Here is a 26,001-nt window from a genome sequence, read left to right as displayed (position 1 = left end):
GACAAAATTCGTAAAAAGATAAATCTCATCTTCAAAAAATGACTCAGCATGAGCTGCTAATCCAAGCAAGTTATTGACTATTGACGACATCGAGGAACAATCCTTAAAATATCTAGTACGGTCCGAATCATTATGATCGAATTAATAAGAGAATAAGTAAGTTCTATGAAACGTGTCGAGATAATCCATCAAACGTAATTTACGAGAAAGAATTACCAAACCAAACGGCCCACTGTCTTCAAAATCAAACCTACCTCGTTGCCCCCGCCAATAAGAACAGTCGGTGCAAGAAGAGACGGACATAGGGAGAGTATATTCCCAAGACACTGGAGAGAATATGCTTCTTCTCCACATCAAGTGTGGAGAATCCTTCACTTTCTTTTGCTTTGCTCTTTTATGCTCCTATCTATCTTCCACTGAAGCTCAAAGCTCAAGGAGAGAGTGGGGGTGGGGGTTCTTCTTGGCTCCGGTCTCGCATTGCAGAGCATGGAGCTGCTTTGTTGATGGTCATCTAATCCCTCATCTTGTTGATCCTTTACTAATGAAGGGTCTGGGATTGGGATTAGATGACCATCAACGAACACTTCCATGAGGCACTTACCTCTGTATCGTTCCAGCTTCTCTTCAGCACCCGACGAGCTTCCGTCGGGGTACGTTGATTTTCTCTTTCCTTTTCCTCTCGCCTTCTTCTGTGACATGTGGAGAGAGTAGTATTACGGAGCAGTGATCATTTATCTAACACTCTCTGACTACACCGTGTGATGTGTGCGTTGTTCTCTTTGGGTTTTGGATGCAACGAGTCTGCTAATGACTGTCCGATATCTGCCATATGCTCTAACCCTTTGCACATTGTTTTGGATGGATACAAGATCACGCACGGTTACAAGAATCATTGATGAATTCGTTCAGCAAAACGATGATGTTCTTCTATTCAGTACACCAGGATGAATCGTTAGTTCAGAGGCCATGTGTATAGTTGTCGGAGTTTCCCTCCAAGTCCAACCACTCTAGACGGCACCCATCTATGCATTTGTTTCCATTTAAGCGTACCCGCACAAACTCTTACTCATTGTAGTCGTAGGTCGAGTGCTCAGTGAATAATACATCTGTAAATTTCATTGCCTTATCCCAAAAAAAAAGTAATGTAATTCCAAGTTTGAGATGGCTAAAACATATCTAATGCAGTTCCAGACACAGTTATTTCTCGGACAGTAAGTCTTCATGCCCCTGTAGTGTAGTGGCATAGTGATTGTCTGAGCAGCATCTTTGCATAATTACAGTCAAGGTAATTAATTAATGACAAAAGAAAATCGACCCAACACATTCTTTTTTCGATTTGACAAAATCTCAGTAAGTGCACCTGGTTTGAGCCTCTTATATCATCTTTTGTTTGATGTGTTCTTCGTTTCGTCGATAAACACGATTGAAGCTTGTTGGCTCAAAGGAAATTCACCTGAGATAGAAGAGGGAACTAAGGAAAGTGGTCACAAGCGGGTGACCACATTGCCCTCTATGTGTACGGTTGGAGGAAAACATGGACCCAAATATAGTTACTGTATTAGAATATGTGAATAGAATTCAAAATTGTGCATGCGACAATTGGCTATATTGCATAATTACACTTCGTGCTCTTTAAAGTCATGTTAGAAATTAGCACCTTCTGTCCGATATCAACGGAAGTTTTTTTCCTAGATCCAGGTCCACGTGAAGCAGATTGGTCACGATCGTTTTTCATAGGATTCCTGCAAATTCAATAGCTATGATCGTCTCAACAGTCCGCCGACTGCAATCCAGGCAAGCATCTTCCGAAATTGATACTTCACATCTTCTTGATCGCAGATTTTGGATCAATCCAATGGCACTGTAAGGAGCCTTCCATTAGACAAGAGACATGGATATGCTAAATAGGAGCTTAAAACTGCAAGTAAGGTCCATGATTGAGAACCATACACAACGAGGATGTATGTCTCCTCATGAAATTCATCACCATTTTGGGAGTTGAGCTCGTGTCCACTCTTCAGAATCCAACTCTTACTTTTGAACTATTTGTGTATAAGTCCTTGGATGGGAAAATTTTTCGTTCAAGTTCGGGAAATTCTGATAGATCAATGAGGTAACATGACAGTGATTTGTTATTACACGCTTCTAAATCATCATTTTCTTAATTGTTCATATATATATATATATATATATATATATATATATATATCGGTCTTACTCATCCTATAAAAAATTAGGTAAAAGTCCTAGGTTTTTGCTCTTTACTGAACACTGCAGTCAATTTTATTAGTCTAAGGTATGCTCAAGCTCCGTTCCACTGTTGGAAGGATGATAATTGAAATGAATGAGAGAGGGAGGAGCGACCTAACGATTTTGGATATGTGAGTTGCTAGGCAAGTTGCGTGAGGGCATAGATGCAGGTTCGCCGTCTTCCAAATTAGTCCGATGCGCTGTCTTCAAGCATGAAATGAAAGTGAGCGTCAACGAAAGTTATGGCATATTTAGTATATTTTTTCCCCTCATCTCTCTCTCTCTCTCCTATCTAAAACTTGACATTGGTCTCGAGTTTCTTAACGCGGCTAGGCATTACTTTGGGAGAAGTGGTGCCTTCTCACAAAAAGGGTCATGTTAACAAGGTTCAGGCGACTGCTAGAAACACAGGTCTCCACAAATTTGTAAGACCATGTGCGGGAGCTAATCCCTACCAGTACCGAAAAGTTAACAAAGTTGGTAACTTGATGATAGGGGAGCCGGCAACCGATGGCTCGGTGAACAGTGGCCGTTACTACAACGATTCTAAGGTAGTGAAATTTGCGGAGAGAGAAAAGAGATTTTGACCACATGCTAGGATTCGTGAGATTTGGTTCAAGTATGTTGACTGACGTGGTCTATCAATGAATAGATAGATGTCGGGACAAAATATGAATTCATAACGGTGGGGACAGCTGATCTGCACCCGATTAGGATCACCAGAAGGAAAGATGTATGGGAGACAATAATAAGCAGTAAGAAGCCGATGTAGAGTCTTTCACTCCCAAGTGAATCGATGAATAAATGAAGGTAGCTGCTGTAATGTAACCATTACTTTATACGACGACAATCGAATGAAGCAAAATCAATGATTGGCAAGTCATTATGTGTCAGAAGGACGGATGAGCTGCCACATATCATAAGGCTAAACCAACTCCGTCAAGTTTAGCAGACTCTAAACTCCATAACAGGTCATACGATCCCTAACAAAGCCAAATTCATGTGAAACATCACCCATGATACAAGGACGCTCAAGACCTGCTTTTCCTACTAAACAAACCACAGGCCATGATTACATGAACAAAATTTCTTTACCCTCGGACATCAAGTGGGTTTCACTTGAAGAGGACGAGGTTTTTACATGAAGTTTCTTCCAACCCAGAGAAGCAAGCGAAAATACTCCATTTCTATTGTGAGAAACCACCAGTCATGCAAGAGAACGTCCTTTGTTGTTGGCTCCGAAACCGGATGAGCTTTTGCTTTGAACTATGATGTTGTCCACGACAAACGCCTTCATCATCCTTATTGTTTCCCTTATATTCCTCCAAGGAAGCCGGAGAGCCCCCATACGACTTGAACCGACTGTGGCCACCATTTCTCTCCTTAACATGATACTGGGGCGTCATATAGCCATGACGACCGTCTCCAAGGACGACATCGGGATTGAGGTCGGGTTGGTCGTGAGGTTGCGCCACGGCTCCTGACGAGAGACATCTGTAGCGTCTCCGACCGTTGCTTCGCTTGATCGCCTTGCACACCATTGGGATTAGACCCTCCATTTTAGCAGAGATGCGAGTGTCTGAGGAAATGCAAGAATGGCAATGCGTTCATTTTGTACCCGAGGTCCTTGGAGTCAAAGAACGGGGAAGGTGTTGGCTCATTGGGTTCGGTAACTCTGATTGCGTGGGCACAAGAATGGGCAAATCCTATTTGTTTGGCCCTGCGTCCTTATTAAACAAGTCGGAAACATGCTGGGTCTAACACGGTAGGTTCGATAATCATTTGACTTTCAATGAAGAGGGTGAGATTTGATTGATGACGCTGTCACCCAACCATAAACCTTGGCCACACCTTCAAATTTTGCTTACAACTTTTGTATGTCCAATCTTAAATCCAACAACTATGGAAAAAGAAAATGGATATGACTACTAGTACGCTACTCCCCCCCAATTGACTTTTTTTCAACATTACTATAATCGAAGCGAGCATGCGGGACCAAAATAAAAATAGTGGATCAAATGCAGGCTCAATCTGAGATAGTAGATATATATATTTTTGGGTTGGAAAACATGGTAAACTTTTATTAAATAGAAGTGTGAGAGTACACGATATTTGCTTCTAAACCTACCAACTCCAAAAGGCTTTATATATGAGGGCAAAGTCTATTTTTCCAGTGGGTTTTGACAACCCAATTCGCTAACTTCAGATTCCGGTGCTTCTTCACGTGGGCTTGGGCTTCAGTGATAAACGCGTTAGCCTCCCATCCGGATTGGTCTACTGCTCTGGTTATTGCCTTTAACAGATCGGACTTATCTACTCCAGCTTCAGTTCCACTCTGTCCTCAAAGTGAGTTAGAGTTTTGATGATCGTTGTTGCTTTCGCCTGGACCGTTGAGATGACCCTCACTGATCGAGCAAACCCATCAATCAATTTACCATGGCTATCTCGACACACACAGGAGATAGCACCTTCATCGATTCCCTCTACAAACGACCCATCCACATTCATTTTAGGTATGCTGTGGGTTGGAGGTCTCTAGAAGTGAGGTAAGTCCCTAGTTGCTCTGACCTAACCTATTTTACTTTCACCTAGATCCATCAAACGAGTGGGTCGGATCGAAAATGGTCCAATCCAAATTAATCCATTTCCATGCATTACAAATATAATGACCTATTTTAGACCTGACCCATATTGCTAAAATACTTTTATATTTAATTAAATATGATAAAACTCATATCCAAATTGAGTTGAGTGCACAGAGTAATCGAACGTGAGATCGAATGAGGACGAGAGAGAGTGAATAGAGAGTCACAGAGGTGAATTAGTTCTAAGTAAGTTGTGAATCCTTTTAACATCCATATTTTTTTGGGCTTTACTATTCTAAATTTATTTACGACTCATTTACCGAATATGACAAACCCATATAACAACTCAGCCCATTAAATATGGGTTATGAAATGGGTTTATGACCCATTTTGACAGGTCTACTTTCACCCATATGTTGAAGTTGTGATTTATCACAATGCAGATTCTATAAGATGCCAGGTATTCGAAAATTGAGCTCTAAAGAAATTTAAAGGAAATTGAGGTAAGGTTGAAATCCATAAGTCATTCTTCTAGTCTTGTTAAGCCACGAACATCGATTTGGATATTAATGGTAGGGTCGTCCCATATCTGTTTTGTCCAGGGACAAAGAAGGAATATGTGTTTGATTATTTATGGTTGTTGTTGCCAAAGTGCACAGGTCGTATCAGGTAAATTTTTCCTCTAGAGCAAGTTATCTTTAGTTGAGAGTGTATTTTGGCATAGGCTCTTGAGAAAGATTCTGATTTTGGGAAGGGTGTTTGCCTGCCAAATTTTGTTCCGTAATGCTGTAAGGGTCTGATATGATGATGAGGTATGGTGCTGATTTGATTTTTGTGATTCCTCTCTGAGTTGATTATATGCGCTTTTCACTGTATTCCTCCATGCCTTGGTTTAGTCCACACTAGCATATCTTCTGTTGGCTGTGAGCTCAAAGGAATAGCTAGGATTTCCTAAGTAATATCATGATAAAACAACTCACTCAGTCTCCACTCTTTCCACTTAGCTTCCTCCATAACTATCAATTCAACAACCAATTTGGGGTCTCCTCTGTTGGCAAGACCCCCAATCAGTGCTCTTGGCAACTATTTATCCTTATAAATATCAATTTTCTCACCATTACCAACCACCCATCTAACCGAAGGATAGATAACATCGCCACCCAAAAGTAGACTTTGCCAACCTCAAGAAGGACGATAACTCTTTTATCCATGCCAAAGGTCACAATGAGGGAAGTATAAACCTTTATACTACTTTTGGTCGTCCGGATAAAAGCCTGGATAGGATTTGTTTTATCCTATCTTGTATTTAGTAGCTATCCAAGATAGGATAACTGGGGATATAGAGGGAATATGGCTAGGACAAAATAATCTCAGGGGGGAGGTGGGATAGAGCCAGATAGGATTTCTCAAAAGAGCAAGATACAAGGAGACAAGTTTTTCCCCCAATCACCACCTCTCTTCTGTGCCTAGCCACCTCTTCGCCATGCCCAATCGCCTCTCTGACGGTGGGTTGCCTCTCCACTGTGCCCAACCGCCTCCCCGGCGGCGGGCCACCTCTCCGGTACCGGTGACTGGCCCGTGGGAAGATGAGCAAAACTAGAAATATATTTTCCACTTGATCAAAGAAAAATCAGCAGAGACCATAGCATGACCTCAAAAAATTTTGCTGCTAACCTAAAAAACAAAAACAAAGTCCAAACACAGAAACAAATGAATTTTAAATCACATAATTCTCCTCCTATGTTCAAAATATGATCTCCTGCTTCAAGAAGTGTAATCTTCACAAGGTCTTTGACTCATATAGCCGAGCAAGATCTTTAATCGCAAAGTCATGAAACCTTGCCGCAAATTCCACTATCCAATTGAGAAGCACATCAATCTAATAACAAAGTAGACCAAATCAACATCTTATCTTAGGTGATACATGTACCTTCAAGAAATGGATATTCTCCTCGACACAAGGCGTGTTGAATGTTTTTGCACGGGCTCCCACAGCTATTATGAGATAATCATACTCTATTGCAAATTCTTCTTATCCGACTTTACATCCTTAGTCTACCAAATAGTAGATAGGATAAGACAAAATCCTTGGATTTCTTATCCTACCCTATCCAGTCTTATCATGATTAAAAATTCAAACGGCCAAATACAACCTTAGATGCTTGACTCCACAAAGTGATTGCATTTTGAATCAACCTCCAAGCTTGCTTTCCTAGCATTTCATTGTTAAAAGTAATTGAATCTCTAAAACCTAGACCTCCATCATCCTTCCAACATTCTAGGACATCTCACTTTCTCCAATGCATCCTAGCCTAATTTTCATTATTTCTCCTGTAAAACTCACCAAGCTTTTGTTCAGTGGCTCGACAAATAGAGAAAGGAATTTTGAAAATAGACATCACATATTGCAGTAAATCTTGCCCATAGTTTACTTCCTTGACTTTGACATCAATTTTTCTTTCAAACCCTCTAGTTTCATATTGACTCTAGCCAAGATCAAGGCAAACATTTGCTTTTTTTTAACATTGCTACTTCCTAGCTTTTATATGCCCCAATATGAAGGTTTCCGCAAGTACTTCCCAGTCTTTTGAAGCCGTGTTTCTTCTTAAGTTTTGAGCACAATCTCTACTAAAGAACATGTCTGATTTATTCAAATAATGGGTGAGTATGGTCCAGGTGGGCGGTTTCCACTCTAGAACTGGGAATCGCCCACTAAGAACCGGTTCTGAAAAATTGAAACTGGGAATCGCCCGTTGGTTCCATGAATCCATTCGAAACCGGACCGCCGGTCTGGTCCAGTTCTCTGGTGGGTTCATGGAACCAGTCCCACTAGCCAAGAACGGAGACGGAGATGGAGAGTGGGAGACAATGAGGTGAGTATTGACCGAGAAGAGTGAGAGAGTGAGAGTGAGCATGAACCGAAAGTGAAAGAAGGTGTTTCTCGACTCAATGTGAGGCTGTGAGCGTCAAACGACGAGCAAGTTAGGTTTAGTTTAGGGATTTAGGATTTTTATTTTTTTAAAAAAATAAAAATTAAATAAATATATTATATTTATTATTATATTACCGGTTCGGTCCGGTCCGGGTGGGTGGGCGGGCAGTTCCACACCTGGAACCGGGAATCGAACCAGTACCCACCGGTTCCTAAAAATTGGACCGGTTCTTTTAGGAACCACTGGTTCCGGGTAGTCCCAGGCGGTCCCAGGCAGTCCGAGCGATTTCCAATTTTTTTGCACACCCCTAATTCAAATTAATGATTTGTCCATGGGCAAAACAATATTGATTCAAAAAAGCAGCAGCGTTATGACATTCATAATGTTGTCATGAAGTTGTCGCTCACTCATAAAAGCACTCTGCTTAATTTGCAATCAACCTAGGTAGCTAGGGTTTAAGTCTATTTATCATAACATTAAAAATGATTTTGTACACGAAATTACATAGACTGATAGGCTGGTGTTACACATGCCAAGTCATGTTCTTCATGATTTGTTCACTTCCATAAAGTTCCGTCCAGTTTTTGTCGGTCATTCACTTCATACTTCGGACTCGTTTGATATCGGCAAAGTATATCAACTTCACTCTAACTTTTATCTCCCGGTCCTTCCAAGCATATTGACAATTATGGCTCTACCTTGCTGTTCACCTATCTATAGTACCTTCAAGTTTTACCGAACTCCCCATTTTAGGCTTGTTTACCTCTTACTCGAGTACTTCTACGCCCAATGCCATATTCACCATCGATAGAGAACCCATAACCTTTAGGCGTCGTATTAAGACACCATTTGCATAACGTCTTGTACATCTTTTACCTGGTTGCTCACCTGGTTATATCCAATTGTTTCCTATCGGGCACTTCGAGTACAATGATTATGTATATCCCGTAGACTGTTCGCCTTGTTTGGTACCTTCAAATCTTCATAAACTTCCAATTCTTCATGATTTGTTCACCTCCACGAGGGTCCGTCCAGTTGTTGTCAATCTTTCACTTCATACTTCGCATACCTTTATATCGGCAAAGTATATCAACTTCACTCTATCTTTTATCTTTTGGTCCTTCCAAGCATATTGTCAATTGTGGCTCTACCTTGTTGTTCACCTATTCATGGTACCTCCAAGCCTTACCGAACTACCTATTTTAGGCTTGTTCACCTTCTACTTAGGTAACTCTAGCTTGTAGATAACTCTACGCCCAATGCCTTGTTCACCACTGATAGAGAACTCATAACCTATATGTGTATTGTTAGGACACCATTTGCATAATGTCTTGTGCATCTTTCACATGGTTACTCAACCATTAAACACATTTGTAACCTTTGACTATTTTGTTATTTTCAAAACATCACAAGGGATTTTCCCGACAAAAGCAATTTATATTCTCCCTAACTATACATAAATACTAATCAAGTAGCGATTAAATATCTCGAAATCCTATTGAGATGCACAAGTTCCTGAAATAGTCCAGCATCATTTACTTTGGCTGGGTTAGTTCTCAGATCCAGTGTCATTTGCATTCTTTTGTCAAGAGACGCTTAACACGGCCATAACTTTGGTAAGCAAAGTCTTGGCCTTTTTCTTCCCTTCTATATTAGAAAATCACATAAAAACATTATATGAACACAATTTACGTAGACCAAAATCATTATAACCGTCGAATATATGACATGTGGTCGAATAGAATGCCAAGTTTTCCATTTGTTTCAATCGAAATGTCGGGAGAAATTTATGGCCGGATTATTGAAACATATGCAATACAATACAATTGGGTGAGCTTGATGATATGAACTTTTTAAGTCTTAACTGTAAGAACGAGCCTTCGTTCGAGTCAAAAGTACAAGTAGCTCATGTGTACAAGGCGCATTGGCCAAAAGGAAATGAAATTAGTTCTTGAGATCACGATGGAATATATACCACCAACTTCGCCTTGAATGTTGTATGCGTAATGTCTATGTGAGATTTTATGAGATCATTACCAACTGTTCTAAAAGTTTAAGCTTGTTGTATGAAAGTATAGTTTAATATTTAAATATTCTGGTAATCTATATTTAGGTATTGCGAGATCTGTCACTTCTTAGATTTAATTAACAAGATAAAGTATCGACTTAGATAAACTAATGCACGTCTCAATTATAAAGTTCACCGAAGTGTTAAAATGGTGTGAACGACTATCTTTTCTTTTCTTTTTTTCTTTTTTTATATTTCAGCAGTAATGTGGTGTTCGGGCCGGTCTTCACCTATCTCGATCAATTCACGTCGCTGAAAGATTTTAAGGGGCGCACTCTCTTCAAATCGGCCTCTTACATTCAAAATTCTTATGATGACAAGAATTGAATCCAAAACCGGCGACAGAGCCAGAACGCCTAGGCAGAGGGGTGCAACGGATAAATATACAAAACTTTTCTAAGCCGTAAAAATGTAAAAAGAAAAGAACGGATAAATATATAAAACTTTTCCGAGTCGTAAAAATGTAAAGAGAAAAGAAAAAGGAAAAGGAAAAAGGAAAAAGGAAAAGGAAAAGGAAGATGATAATGAAGTTGCTCAAAGTGTAATGAATCAAACAAAGATGGTTCAATGTATATGAGATAGCTGATCAAATGAAAAAGAAGTAGGGACTCGAACCCCATATGTGCATGCGAGAGAGGCCCCACATCACCATCAACAAATGAAAAGATCAAAAGAGAGGAAAAGCGAGAGAAACTTTCACCAATGGAGAACGGGAGAGAAAAAATCAAAACGAAGATCTCGATCCATGATCGTCATCCATCCATCCATCCATCCTCCCTCCCTTCCTAAAACCCCCCAATAAAAATCCAAAAACCAAAAAGCCTTTTTGGACACAGTCCCAAATCCAATCACCATCGATCGACACCATTGAAATCCCCTCAACTCTCTCTCTCTCTCTCTCTCTCGATCCGTGTCGGGGGCGTGTGTTGTGTATTTGATGGAGAGGAGAGAAGAGGGAGAGGCGCGGCCAATCAAGAGAGAGTGAGAGCTCGTTGCAGCTCCCTCCCCACTCCCACTCACCCCTCCCCCATCCCCACGCCACACACTCTCCCTCCCTCACCGGAGGAGCCAAGACGACGACCCCCCCTTCTTCCTCCTCTCTCTCTCCATCGATACTCGATCCATCCATCCATCCATCCATCGCTCGCTTGAATCCAATCCAATCCAAATCGAACCGAACCCCTCCCCCTCCCCCACAATCATCAATCATCAACCATAATCATGGCTCAAGAGCCCTCCTCCGAAACCCTAGATTCCCCCACTTCACCCACCTCCCTCTCCCGCAGCGGATCCTTCAGTCGCCTCAACGCCCGCGCTCCCGAGTTCGTCCCCACCCCCCGCGGCTCCTCCTCCTCCTCCTCCTCCGCCTCCTCCGCCTCCGCCCCCTCCTCTCGCCCCGATCTCCAGCCTCCCCCTCCCCCTCCGCCCCAGCAGCAGCAGCAGCAGCAGCAGCAGCACCGCCTCTCCGTCCCCCCGCCCCCGCCCCCCGGCGTCCTCCACCCCCACGTCTACCCACCCAGCCCCAGCCCCCCTCCCTTCCACTTGCTCCCGATGCAGAGCCCCTTCCACCACCCCCACCCTCCCCCCGCCGTCCAGTACCACCCCCACCCCCACCACCATCCTCACAGTCAGTTCTACGGCGGCGCGGATCAAGACGCGGCGGTCGTGCACAAGGGACGCGGCGGCGATCACCCTAATCCCAACCCTAATCATCACCAGCATCACCATCATCATCAGCCCAAGCATAAGCAGAAGCAAGCTCCCCCGGAGCAGGATCAGGGCGCCCCCTCCAAGAACGGCATCTCCGATGAAGCCGTCCAGAAGGTTCTCAATCAGGTACTTTGCTTCGATCGCGCTTCTCAGCGGCTCTTTTCTCACTTCGCATTTCCTTACTGTTCTCCTTGCTGCCCCTAATTTTTCTCATCTCCTCTTCACTCCAAGTTCGAATCATCTTTTACTTACCTTCCCGACACTTCGTAAACTTCGAGTAATGCTCTGAAAATTCTTCAATCGCGAGTCACGATGATGTGTAACTGTAGCTCTACCTCATAGCTTATGATCCTGTCTCAGGAGTGCATTCTTCATGCTTATTTCTATGCCTTGGCGTACCCAAATTTCTTTGTACGTGCCACGCATTGGCCCTTTACATACTACAATTTGATAAAACAATCTCTGATCGGCTCTTTTTCATCAAGCCCAATCAAGTTGAAACCTTGACCTACTTGTGCTCTTGGCCAAAATTGCCAACCAGTGACTTAGATATCTACTCGTGATAATCACTGAAGGTTGCAAATTTACTCGAATCCGATTGATTTGGTGCATTTTTGCTTGTCTCTATTTCTTTCGCCGGTGAATAATCTTGCTCTTCTCATGAAAATCCAAATTATGTCCGGTCAGGTTGGACGTAAGTTTTCAATAGTAAGTCGGTTTGCAGATAAATGGGATATGAATAGGCAGTTTTTGTGCAATATGGACTAAGTATGACCTTGCTAATGAGGTGATGCTCCTTCAATCATATCATATGCCTAATCGTTTAGGAAGTGTTTCCCTTTGTGCTTTTTTGCTTATGAATTATGATAATTGGCCCTTACAGCATCCATCTCAACAGCCTATGCCTGGCTGACTGTTCCCCGTGACTGCATGTAGCGGTTCATGCGCATTGTTTTGTTTAATTTAGTTTTGTTCATTTGATATAAGGAGTGTGTCGTTCCATGGAAGTTAATCACGTAGAAACAAAAGCTGCGTTTCCCAATAGTCCTCTATCACATGTTTTATCTGTCCTTCTTGAGGCCTCCTGTGTGTGGAGGCTGTACTTAAGTTATAAATTCCGACAACTTTTAGGGGCTTCACTTTTTCATTTCCCCCACCGTGTGCGGTTTGGGCGGTGGGTTTAGGAGTGAGAATTTCTTGCCTGGGAGAATTGGATTTTGGTTTGAGTCCTTGCACACATCACTTCTTCTCCCAAATCAAACATGTGATTCTTTAGAATCTCAAACTGTTTTGGGAATTCACCTTCGTCGCCCTAATGCTTTGAAAGCTTCCTATGTAGGTGGAGTACTATTTCAGTGATATAAACTTGGCTACCACCGACCATCTGATGAGGTTCATAAGCAAAGATCCCGAAGGATATGGTAAGATCTGTAGCTTTAGGTCTTATGGCCATGTTATTATATATTATATGCAAGTCCCTTGCTCTAATTCTAGGACATTTATGTGTCATAAGTCATTCTTCTGAACTTGTTATATGGTCGCTTAGCTTCTTTGTTGAGTATTTATCGTCGAAGGGGCTCATTCTATCTAGAGTCTTCTTTTCTGGCTGAGGTGACGCGGTACTGATTGCTTCTTCTGTCTCTCTATAGTACCGATATACGTTGTTGCTTCCTTCAAGAAGATCAAAGCCCTCATTACTAGCAATCCCCAGCTTTCTTCTATTTTGCAGAACTCGTCAAAACTTGTGAGTTTCCATTGTTATTTCATGATCTTCTGAAGCACTTTAATTTTTCTTCTGATCTTATTTCTCATTTTTGACTTCTAATTTAATCGCTGCCGACGTGCTGTATTATTCAGGTAGTTAGTGAAGATGGGAAGAAAGTTAAAAGGCGGTATCCTATGACCGAGTCAGACATGGAGGAGCTCCAAGTACGTTTACTTTTGTGGTTCTCTTAAGCTTTACTCTTTTAGTATCTGAGTACGGGCCAGTACCCGGAGAATTAGTTAATTTGGTTGCTCTCTCTCTCTCTCTCTCTCTCTCTCTCTCTCTCTCTGTGGCTGGGTGATGTAGGGGTGGAGTGGATTAAGTTTTTGTTCTGCTCAATTGTATTTACAAGATAATTGGTGTACAGTCCCTTTTTTATTTTAATGTTCAGTTCTTGTCGTGGATGAAGCCACTGTCTCTTGTTGTTCGCTTCCTTTTATCAAGTGATCTGATAGGCCATAATTGTTCAATCAATCTTATTTACTCTATTTGAAAAATGCAGTCACGAGTCGTCATTGCAGAAAACCTACCAGAGGATCATTGCCACCAGAACCTTATGAAACTTTTCTCTGCAGTTGGGAGGTAGTGAAATCTTTTCACAGGAAATTGTGGCTGCAAAAATGACTTTTCTTTTAATAAAGTGTCCATCTTCCTAATACTAGAGTTTGATCGAGCCATATTTTTTAGTGTGAAGGCAATTCGTACCTGTCAGCCTCAAGCTTCCAATGGTGGAGCTTCTTCAGCACCCAGAACAGGAAAGGTTGATGGCATGCATTATACTAACAAGGTATTCGCACGATCTCTCAGGAGATGAACGAGGATTTTCAAATGATTTATCATTGTCTTGATTTTCTTCATGTTGTTTAACTCTAATCACTGTAGTGGTAGGTCCTCTATTTTGCTTGCGTGAGAGTCTATAGCAACTTCATGCATTATTTCGTTTTTTGTTTATATTCTATATGTAGAATCATGGATTGATGAAGTGTCTGGTGGCTTTTTTCTCAGTGTTCATTTCTTTTGGGAATCAACAAAGATAACCATCTGCAGTCTATTTCGTTGAATTTTGATCAAGCATAATCAATAATCTTTTATAGTTGAGGATGCTCATGAAAGTTTAGGGCCTGTTTATTTGGACTAAAGTAAAAGCAAAAGGTACTTTTTTTATTTTCTGCCAAAATTTAAAATATTATTCAAATTTCAATCTATAATGAAAAATCAAATATGAGTCTATGTTTCATCATGTAAGTGCTGTGAAAGTTTAAGGAGTTTCAGATTGAAAAAGAATCGAATTTCTTGAGCCGTGAGTTTTAGATTAAGCAAAAAGTAGAAGTTAATCCGTCCTTAATATCTGACATTGTATATTTTATGCAGTTGCATGGTACTTTTTTTATTTTCTGCCAAAATTTAAAATATTATTCAAATTTCAATCTATAATGAAAAATCAAATGTGAGTCTATGTTTCATCATGTAAGTGCTGTGAAAGTTTAAGGAGTTTCAGATTGAAAAAGAATCAAATTGCTTGAGCCGTGAGTTTTAGATTAAGCAAAAAGTAGAAGTTAATCCATCCTTAATATCTGACATTGTATATTTTATGCAGTTGCATGCTTTTGTGGAATATGAATCTATCGACCTAGCCGAGAAAGCAGTGAGTACTCCATCTATCAATAAGCTGCATCATAATGTATAATGTTCTCATCATAATTAAAATGTACATGTCCTATTATTGCAGGTTGAAGAGCTAAATGATGAGGGGAACTGGAGAAGTGGCCTAAGGGTCCGTTTAATGCATAGACGCGGGGTATCTTTTCCTCTTTTTCTTCTTTAGTTGCAGGAAAGCATTAGTTTAAAATTTAAGTAAATCTATGGTAACAATATAGGCAGCCATCTTTTTTAAAATCTTAAAATGACCACATTCAATGCTGCCTGTACCTGTTTTGGCTGAATAAATGGCGCTTGAAGCTTGACAAACGTATATGATGTGAAAAGAAGAAAAAATCGTGCATAGAGAATTGCTGATAAAAACTGACATTTTCCATTTAGGAATCTAGGGTCTGTTCATCCTTTTTCTTGGCTGCATAAAAGCCACTTGCCACTCAACTGCTTTTGTTGCAAAAAAAATCTTGAATACGAATGAATGTTAAAGCTGACATTTTTCATTAAGATTTCCAATGTCAGTTCATCATGTTTTTGATGGGATAGATGCTACTTTCATGCTCACAGTATGCTGTGCAAAAAAAAAAGAATGAATATGACTGTTAAATGATTACATTATTCTGTTCGATCAGTCTTAGTTCAATGCAGTTGGGATGGCAGATTTTCTATTGTTCTTAGAATTTTTTAGTTCAAAGCCTCGATGTTCCACTTCACTTCTCATCCTATGCATGGTAATATCTGCTGCAGTCTTGCTGAATGCTGGATGACAAATACTGGGGATCGTCACTTCATTTTGTGTTACATGCATGCCTTAATAAAATTTGATTGAAGATTTGTTTGGCTTTAATGCACTCTGCTAAACTAGGATAATTCATCTTTGTTGGTTTTTCCTGTTGCTAGTCAAAGCCCTCTCAAGCACGGGGGAAGAGACATGATGGAGAAGAACCCTGGGAAGAAGAAGATGCTTCTATATCTGAGCAACAACCATCTGAGAAACAACTTGAAGAGTCTTTTGAGCAATCTGATGCTAACTTCCAGGGGAATATGGTGAGTCTTGACTCAATCTTTGTCAGTGTGACACAATGCTGCAATGATTATTAATCTTCATCAACGTAGAAATAGTTGAATTGCTGTGTATTAGGCCTTTTCATTCCAGATATAAGTTTATTGGGCTATGGGATTTTGTTGTGGGAATACCGTTGGGTGAATCAGTAGATCTACTTCTTTTGACCAAAAAAAAAAAGAGTAGATCTAGTTGTGATGAAAAGGTAAGATGTTGAATAGGTAGGAACCATCCCTTGTTCTGAGAGGTGTCTTATGTATAAGGTTCATGGTTTGTTTTGGAGAAACTTTAGAACCCAACTATTTGTAGTTTGGAATTTTTAAAGCACAAAAAAAAAAAAAAAACCAAGCCTATTAAGGTGACTTCCAATCAGATAGAATGTTTCACTGTAGTTACGGTCGGTTTGGTTTAAATTGTCTATTCTAAAACTAAAATGGTGCAAAAGTTAAATCGCAAATTTGGAGCTTCGGTTGACTTCTGTATCGAGCACTTTTTTCTGGTTGAGGATCGGTTTGAAAACTTGGATGCCATGATAATGCAGGGGGAGGAGAATGCCACCGATAGGGAGGGTGGGCAGAGGAGAGGGCGGGGCCGTGGCCGGGGAAGAGGGCGTGGAAGAGGTCAATACCATCAGAATAATCGGGGAAATCATTTGGGGACACCTTCTATGAACAATCTCACCAGTAATGAGACTGCAACTGTGGCTAAGCAGCCTCCGGGACCTCGCATGCCAGATGGAACAAGAGGATTTGCAATGGGTCGTGGGAAGCCAGTCTCAGTTAGCACCACATGACCACGTTACCCGATTGAACTTTCAACTGCCACGGGGATTCACCAAATTGCATATTAAGAGGGATCAGTAGTCGTCGTCTTGTGTGTGGTGTTGAGGGCTATCAATCCATGTGAGCTCACGCCAGGGTTGGTTAAAAAAAGGATATGTTCTACTGCAAGCTTCTCTCATATTTTTGGAGACGATGTACCGGTCCAGAACTACTTTATATTCCTGTTCTCGGGCTTTTATCATGTAGAAAGGAAAATACAAAAGTAAAAAGAGCATGAAGTGAAAAAGCAAAAAACAGTCCATGAACGTTTACATAGAAATATAAGGGTTTGCGGAATGGCTTTTCTGAGATTTTCGCTTTGTCTTCGTCACTCGTTTATATTGTAGCCGATGCATTTGGCTCTTATATCCTCTCTGCGAAGACTTCGGAGTTATTTTAAATAAATTATGGGAAAGTAGAGGTTGGATTGGAAGCGTCAGACAATGGTAAGAAAAGGGAAATCAGTTAGGGGTGAGCAAGGTTTGGGCGGGCGGTTCTCAATTGGAACATGGAACCGCCTGTTAAGGATTAGTTCTGAGAAATTGGAATCGAGAGCTACTCGTTGGTTTCATGGATCTACCTAGGAATCGGACCAGTTCTGAGAAATTGGAACTGAGAATCTATTGGTTCTATGGATCCACCCAGGAACCGGATCAAGGATTAGTTCTGAGAAATTGGAATCGAGAGCTACCCATAGGTTTCATGGATCTACCAAGGAATCGGACCGGTTTTGAGAAATTGAAACTAGGAATCGCCGGTCCGGTTCCTAGGTGCATCCATGGAATCAGTCCTATCAAATTTCACGCAAATGGAGGTGATTGAGAGCGAGAGATGGAGGCGATAAACAATTAGAGTCCGATTCCTAGGTGGATTCATGGAACCGGTCCTGCCAAGTTTCACTAAAAATGGAGGCGACCAAGAGCGAGAGAGGCATGCGATAAACGATTAGAGGCACGGCCGTGAGTTAATGGGAGTTAAGAGTCGAGCTTTAAATTAGGGATTTTATGATTTTCATTTTTCTAAAAATTTAGTTTTTTTTGGTTGAAAATTTTCTTAAAAATTATATACAAGTATATATATATATATTACCGGCCCGAGTGGGCAGTTTCACGCCTAGAACCGGGAACCGGACCGGTACTCACCGGTTCTAGTAAATTAGAACCGAGAACCGAATCGGTCCTCATAGGAACCACCGGTTTCCAGTCGGTCCGGTCCGGTTCCGGGCAGTTCTCGATTTCTTTGCACACCCCTAAAATCAATGGAATGAAAAGTCAAACCGGGAGTATACAGGCTTCTTCAAGCCATTGCCCTCGGGCAACTGATATTTGCGATCTAATTTGATTTGTTATGAAGTCTCAGTTCCGCTAGGCACTAGTTAAATAGTTAGATTGAGAAGTAGAAATAGGCAGCGTCAACCCATTTGAACCGAGTTACACATCGATCGAATTTCCAAATACACATCTCCTCGAATTTCCAGCTTGAATTCATACAAGCCTCGACACGAATAGAAGAAAGAAAAGTCCAGGCTCCAAAACTTGAACATCGCATAACCCAGTTTTAAGCATCACGTAACCCGAAGCTAGATCCGGATTTTCTCAAGAAAAATGACAATTGTATTTGTGGTTTTGTAGTGCAGAGTTAGGGGTCAGGGATAGTCCACGAGTATTAGTGTGTTCCCATGATTTCGTTTGTCATCAATAGTGACCCTCAATTTTGAAGTCGGGAAAGATGATATCAGAGGATATAATTGATGTTCAGTTTCACACACCCACCCACGCAGCTCTAATGAACCTGCTTACATGGTCCATCTTACCCAACCTCCCCTGTGATGGTTCAAATGTTGCTACCTGCCATAGTCTCCGACCAAACATCCTATGATATCTTATGTAGTAGTAGTAGTCATCATAGCAGAACATAGACGAAGTGCTCTAATGAAGGCAACTGTACATAGCGCCGCACATACAGAGCCAGCTCCAGATGAATGACTCCGATTTGCCTCCCTGAACAATGCGTCTCCTGCGCATCTCGCGATCACCTCAGTAGTCTCCTATCATCATCATCATCATCACCATACAATAGTAGACTTAACTTGCATTGCATCTTACATTACCCTCACATGATTTATCCATACACCAAATGCATCTATTTAATATCCATGTCTAGTACGATAGGCCACTGCATGCACTGAATTGCCGACCTCACAGTGCGTACATCCTCTTGTTTCCACTGTTGAGTATATCAGGTTCAGAAGCCACGGACATGGAGTAAGAGCGGCTCTCTGCCCTCCTAATGTTCCTCAACTTTTTCTCCTCCAATCTGTGCATAACGACACAATAGCACATGGACCCAATTGTTGTAAGCATAATAGAGCTCCCGATCAACGTTGCACATACAGCGAGCCACCTTTGACTTGAACCCACTACAACGTAACTGAGAGAGATGAATGCGATGGAGATGAAAAGACATGCGAGCCACATGAGCTTGTTAATCACAAACACAAGCTGCCGCTTTGCTTTCTCCTCGATCACCACCACCGATGTTTGAACCACGACGACAGCCAGTGAGATAAATAAGGCTAAGCTGTCGGAGATAAAGAAGATAATGAAAGGCGACTTTTTGGCGATATGGGCTTCACCCACTGAGGAACCATCGGTTTTTTCCTGGATGTACTGACCGGGTACAGTGAATATGGCAGCAAAGGCTACGGTAGCAATTAGAACAGCAACCACAGTGGCTGAGTTAATGGCATTGTTGAGGCCACTAATATGTAGCTTCTTCAGCCTTTTCGCTATCTTCTGGACCTTAGCACCGGTTTGACGTGTCTGCTGGAGTTGAGATTGGACATCATGCTTAATGTCACTAACTGTCTGCTTAAGTTGCTTCGCAGCACTCGGAGGTTTTCCAAAGTCTTTGGAATGGGAGGCACCTGCTTCTGTTAGCACAGAGACGAGTTCTGGAGTTCCAAATTTTTCTGCGATATCAAGTGGGGTCTCCCCAGCCTTGTTGATTGGATTTAGGTTGATGCCTTGGACCGATAGTAAGCACCGCACTATCTGTGAGAATTAGACACGGATATGACAATAATTAGGATAAAGCAAGGAATCCACACTCGTTTCATTGTAAAATATAGGCACTCTTTTGTTCTTTTCCCCCTTTGTCAGAATGATCCATTCACTGAATTTATTCATGGATTGCTCAACATATTGTTTTTTTTTCACAGGTAGGCTAGGATCAAACGCAAATGGTTGACAAATCCAACAGGAATACATCATACTAGATAGACAACTAAGAAAACCCAGAATGCCTAAGTACTCTCGCAAATAAGAATAATTCAGATGCGAAAATAAAAAATCCAGTTAAATCAGCCAAATCACATGATTGCAAGCAAAAAAGTAAAATATTATTACAAAAACAAATGGGAAACTCCATCCCCCATCCCTGAGCCATGAATTATATAAGTCAAGGGAGACCCAAAGTGAAACGACTAAAGTCAGGGAAAATTCAATACTTTGCGGAGCACTTTACAAAACGATTTTTGGTCGATAATAAAGAATTATAAGTGTTTTTTTGTTACCTAAAATTGAATATCACCTTTCACATGGACAAATGGCAGAACTTTAGAGACTGCTGCTTTGTGTTTCTGCATTCTAAAGTTATTGGCGGTGATGGAACAATTGGAGATTTTTTTGGCCATATGAAGTGAAACACATGATTTACAAAGTAAATGCAGCTTCACTACAAGTTCTCCTGATTTAGAGACATATTGGAAGTTCAGTCACATTTTAACGACATCTTGACCACTGGTGCCTTTATTTTGATCAGAATTTGCAAATCCTAATTACAAGATATCCATTTCTCAAGGATTGAGTCAATGCAATCCAAAACAAACGTAATCTAATGACGGAGTTCCTCAATGTAAGCAGGCGAAAAATTTGCATCTGTTGTCACACCAACTCCAAGAAGGAATTGCCTAAAACCAAAATTTGTTTGACAGTGTGAGCATTGACCAGGTCCTGATACGTCAGGTATTTTTTGTGGTTTTTGGCCATGAAAAGTTTTTGGGGGGATCTTTATGCTGGAATACAATTTGATGGGTTTTATAGGGTACAAACCTGTATGCGACCCTTCCTCGTGGCAATGTGCAGCGGTGTATTTCCTTTATTATCCTCCGAACTCAAAACCGAGGGATCGGGTTTTATCAATTCAAGGACAATCTCCTCATTTTGCCCTTTCACGGCCATGTGCAGCGCAGTTTGGCCTTTTTTGTCTGTCCTAAAGCCACTGCTTGGGTCCTTCGTTAACAGGGACCTTGCCACTTCCAAGTGACCCATCCTAGCCACGGTGTGCAGCACACTTTTGCCATTGTTTCGAGCAATTTTGACGAGGTTCGAGTGAGTTTCTAATAGGAGATTCACCACATCAGTGTGACCCTGAGCGGCGGCTGTGTGTAAGGCAGTTGTGCAAGAAGAGTCCGTGGTCATTGCCAAGTTGGGAAATACACGCAATAGTTCTTTCAACACCTCTGCAAGAAAGTTTCTTTTGGTCAGGTAGGTTATAGTCTAGAACAAGTTATCGAATCCAATTGTAAGATCCAATTAAGTGAGACAAGTATAATCAGGCATGTAGTGAAATGACAGCTAGAAAAAGATAGATACAAGAGGATTTTATCATTAAATAAACTCAAACGATGATGAAATGATAGAAATGTTGACCAGATGACTGCTCAGCACTTGCACATTGGCATTGCACTCCTCAAAGGGAGTAACAAATCTCACAACCCAGTAGTAAAGAGAACTCAAATGTCGAATCAGCTAAATGAAATAAAGATGACTACATGGACAGAGGAAGGAATATTTCAAGCATTTCTTCAGAACAGCATAGGAGTAATAAGGATCATGTGATAATTACTTACAGGGAAAACAAGAGGGCCAACCAAGCTTCACTCTTATTCAAAGATGGGAAACGAGTAAGTAAGCGTACATCTAGGCACACTCAACTTTGCATGAAGCAGCAGTTAGAGGACAAAATCGACCAGAAACAGTTGAAAAATTGAGCTCCAAGAGTTAATGCTTCGGTTATTTACAGCTCAAATAACCGTACATGAAAGGATTGAGGCAGATTTCTATTGGTGAAATCAGGAAAAAGCTACATGCTTGACAAGGAACTGCAGAAACCAACTGGCAAACTGTTACTCGGGCAACCAAAGAATTACTTGGGCCTAGTGGGATGCTCCAAAAATTTGCTGATAAAGTGTTAGTCTGCTGGTAGAAAGGAATTATGATGAGGGTCTCCTTCAGCTCTGTCACTGTGTATCTTTAAGGTTAAAGATCAGATAAATTACAGAGGAAAAATTCCATTTGTGTCATGTTTTTAGTTTCATTCTTGAGCTTTAGACACATCCCTTGAGAAACTATGACATAGATCATTCAATTGCGAGAACAGTAAGAGACGGGATCAAACGAAGGAAATACCCAAATGGCCGTGCTTCGCGGCAATATGGAAAGGATCATATCCATTCCTGGCCGCAATTGATGCGCTCTCAAGATCGGAATACTTCAAAATCTCCGCCACCACCGAGACGTGCCCGTTCTCTGCCGCAGCGTAAAGCGGAGTCTCGCCCTCCAGGTTCAGCTTCGACAGCAAGCTTTTGGATTCACTTGCACTGCAATTCTGAAGAATCTCCCTCACTCTGCTCGAATTGCCAGCTCGAGCCGCCAAATGGAGAGGGGAATCGCCACGCTTGCCGGGCGACTCCTTGGCCTTCTTCTTGTCGGAGGAGATGAAGCTGAGCTGTCTCTCCATGGCTATCCGGAAGCTCTTCTGCTTCTCCATCAACCCTCTGCCGAAGCTCTTCTGCTTTTCCATTTCTATCCCTTTACCCTCTCTCTCTTTCTCCCTCGAATTCTCCGGCTTCTCCATCTTCAACACAACTCACTGTCCAGTGCGTGCTGAATCCCAAATCAACACAGAGAGCAAAAACAACAACTCAGAAACAGAGAAGACGTATAGAAAGAAGACGGGTAGCCCCCAAATGCTCCGTGTCTCTCTAATTCTCCATCAAACTAAACCCAATCCTCGTCTCTACAGTGATTACATCCAAAATGCAAACTTGTCCAGATTCTCAGGTTGAAGACAGAAACTTTAACCCACTTCACCGTGACGACGATAACAGAGACACCCAATCAGGGGAAAAAGCAAAAGAGATGGCCCTCGATCAAAAGTTGAAAGCTTGATGAGATCAAAAAAGCTTACCCACTGGGTTTCATGGAAGACCCAGGTGAGAGAGAGAGAGAGAGAGAGAGAGAGAGAGAGAGAGAGTTTGGACACCCGAAGAAAAGGGAATCTAAAGTTCCGTGTTTGGAGCTGATTTCACAATGTGATTACAGTGGGACTCGTACTAGCACAGAAAAGGCTCTCGAGGCTGTTGCTGATTTTACAGAAAACAACAACCTCTGAGAGAGAGAGAGAGAGAAGCATCTGGATTTGTGGGTTAAGAATTTCTCAATTGCCAGGCCACGAGAGGAAAGAGAGAGAGAGAATGGCGATAAGGAATCGAACATCCACCGTTCATATCATTGTTTTTTACGCAACAGCAACAGCAACACCAAACACCATCATGGTGTGGGTGGTGAGATCCCACAGGGCGAGAAGAGAGAGAGAGAGTGTGTGCGCGCGCGCGCGCGCGTCTTTTTCTGCTTTTGTTTTCCACTTCGGATGTGACGCTTTTTTGGGTAATTTAATGTTTTTCTTTATGTAAAGAAAGCACGCGCATTGCGATTTTACCATTCAGAGACAACGGAAGCGTTTTACCCTCTTTGCCTTAAACAGAAGGAATCAAATGAGCACATACAAAGGACGGTATCTGCCGCCTAAAGTTATATCCCCCATGCTTTCATTGAGCTAACCCATAACTCTGTTTTTGTCCTCTAAATTACGTTAGGATGGTGCGCTCGAGTTCTGTAAACTTACAGCCTCGCATTCTGTAATCCTCTTGTGATAGGAGATCAAATGTATCTATCAAATTGATTACTGGAATTTAGAGAACAAATGACATGTCATCTTACTAAGGCAAAAGTAAGTATTGAATTGTAACCAATTTGTCCATTTGAAAAATTTTACGTAACTGGTCGACTTTGGTAATGCAAATAATTTGATAAAGTAACGAGCCGTGAAAGTAAAAGGAAGAACAAGACTTTGCCAATGATGGGAATTTTCGAGCTCCGAGAAACGAAGGACCATGTTGAATACCGGATTTGAGTTATGGCATTTGATTGGACGTATGAAGTGTCATAGGATTGGATTACACAATATTCATCATCAAGTTATGGGATCAAAAGTGAAAGTATCCCTTTTAACTTATGCCTAATTCTATAGTGCAGGACTAAAAGATAGAGGGAAAAGTACCACAAAAGTCCTAAACCTATTGCATTAGTACTAATTCGGTCCTAAATTTTTCAATTTGATCAATTTAGTCATAAACATTTTTATATTGGTATCAATTTAGTCCATCCGGCTAATTTAGATTAGAAATCGCTGACGTGGACGCCGACGGTCCTACGTGACACGGCCGATGCTGACATGGACAAATTTTATAATTTTTTCAAAATTTTTTTATTATTTTTTTCTCTTTTCTTTTCTTTTCTTTCTTTTTTCTTTTTCTATACACAGTTGGCTGGGCGAGGTCGCCGGCCATAGGTTGGTTTGGGCCCTCGCTCGCCACGAGGGAGGGCCTTCACGCCCTCGCTCGCCACGAGGGAGGGCCTTCACGCCCTCGCCTATGATCGACGAGGGCGTGACGGCCCTCGCTCATTGCAGGTGAGGCGGTCGTAGCCCTCACTAGCCAACAGGCGAGGGGGCCCTCGCCCAGACCAACCTGTGCCCGGCTAGTGACCTCGCCGGCCAACAGTGTATAGAAAAATAAAAAAGAAAGAAAAGAAAAGAGAAAAAAAGAAAAAAAAATATTACAAAATTTGAAAAAATCATTAAAAAATTATAAAATTTATTCACGTCAACGTCGGCCGTACCACATTGGACCATCAATGTTCATGTCAGCGATTTTCGATCTAAATTGATCGGATGGACTGAGTTGGTATCAATGTAAAAATGTTTAGGACTAAATTGGTCTAATTGAAAGGTTTAAGATTGAATTGGTATAAATGTAATAAGTTTAGAATTTTTGTGGTACTTTTCCCATAAGATAAATGAAGACCGTGGCCCAAACACAAATCATTGATTGCATCTAAGGGAATGCATGGGAGAGGGAGATCCAATTTGAGGGCCTACTACATTGGTTTGGGTGATAATATGTCACAGATGGATCAGTTCAAGCAATAGTGGGAAACTATTTGAAGGCCTAGAAGGTTTCGATTTTCAAATGGAGACAAACCAGAAGAGAACAAAAACAGGAAAAAGATGGCATGATTATCGGATGCCACCGACCCTCTTGTCCTAAAAAAAAAAGTGTTGGGGTCGTAGACGCCTTCAAATGGAGTGCTGGTCGACCCCGTTCTCAGTACTACGCCATGTGTCTCTTTTTATACGAGGGCGAAGATGTCCAACCAAAACAGGAGCTATGGACTGCAAAGTTATCTCCAAGTGTGTGGCACGTGTCTATTCAAATTCGGCCATTGTTTGTACCGTTCATGATGACAACGGCTCCATTGCCTCCTGGTCAAATTCCCACAGACGAAGATGGGATATTTAGCAGCTCGAAGACGCACGTTTGGAATATGACGAGGAAGGTCGCATCCGTCGTAAGAGTCATCGTCATCAATAGGTTGACGTCTACCTAATTTTTTGGTTTGACTTGGGCGGGGGTGCCATGCATCATCCTATGACCTAAATTCGTTCAAAACGTAACGATCACACAGTAGCGTAGCTAGTATCCATCTGTCATATCTCTATAAGCTTCCGAGTCTAGAAACAGTCTTACACCTGCTTTTCCTCTTTCAGCAAATTTGCATTATCTTCTCATTCAACCCCACCACATTTAAGGCCCTAGAATTATCATCCGTTTGAATTTCTTGATCTGAGGATCATTCACTCATCAAAAATCGATGGGCATCGCAAATTTTAAGCTTCTACAAGTGAGCTAAGCGGCGAGGCATCGCGATAGTCACGAGAGATCACAAGGTCTCGATCGCTTTGGGAAGG

At 41.6% G+C, this 26,001-nt stretch overlaps 2 protein-coding genes and 1 long non-coding RNA gene across 3 annotated transcripts; 2 read left to right on the top strand and 1 right to left on the bottom strand.

Annotated features, from left to right (window-relative positions):
• The first annotated feature begins 326 nt into the window (after positions 1-326).
• On the top strand, positions 327-1,763 carry LOC115679847 (uncharacterized). Its single transcript, XR_004005549.2, has 2 exons — positions 327-650; positions 1,693-1,763. It is a non-coding gene; the product is annotated as an uncharacterized LOC115679847 (long non-coding RNA).
• Positions 1,764-11,047: 9,284 nt separating this feature from the next.
• LOC115679812 (la-related protein 6B) lies at positions 11,048-17,160 on the top strand. The gene is made up of 10 exons (XM_030603526.2): positions 11,048-11,672; positions 12,886-12,967; positions 13,196-13,290; positions 13,404-13,475; positions 13,814-13,893; positions 13,999-14,098; positions 14,909-14,956; positions 15,041-15,109; positions 15,865-16,011; positions 16,569-17,160. The coding sequence occupies exons 1-10, from the start codon at positions 11,058-11,060 to the stop codon at positions 16,818-16,820; spliced, it is 1,560 nt and encodes a 519-aa protein (XP_030459386.1). The 5' UTR covers positions 11,048-11,057; the 3' UTR covers positions 16,821-17,160.
• A 1,546-nt stretch (positions 17,161-18,706) lies between these two features.
• Positions 18,707-23,375, bottom strand: LOC115679804 (ankyrin repeat-containing protein At5g02620). Its single transcript, XM_030603518.2, has 3 exons — positions 22,320-23,375; positions 20,961-21,370; positions 18,707-19,901 (listed from the first exon to the last, which is right to left on the bottom strand). Exons 1-3 carry the CDS (start codon positions 22,765-22,767, stop codon positions 19,047-19,049), a joined length of 1,713 nt encoding a protein of 570 aa, XP_030459378.1. The 5' UTR covers positions 22,768-23,375; the 3' UTR covers positions 18,707-19,046.
• Positions 23,376-26,001: the final 2,626 nt, after the last annotated feature.

The sequence above is a fragment of the Syzygium oleosum genome, unplaced genomic scaffold (genome assembly GCF_021117445.2).
Source record: "Syzygium oleosum isolate NSW1041296 unplaced genomic scaffold, Sole_v2.1 Sole_v2.01, whole genome shotgun sequence".
NCBI lineage: Eukaryota > Viridiplantae > Streptophyta > Magnoliopsida > Myrtales > Myrtaceae > Syzygium > Syzygium oleosum.
Note: the sequence above shows the minus strand (reverse complement) of the source record. Positions and strands in the feature narration are given on the sequence as shown.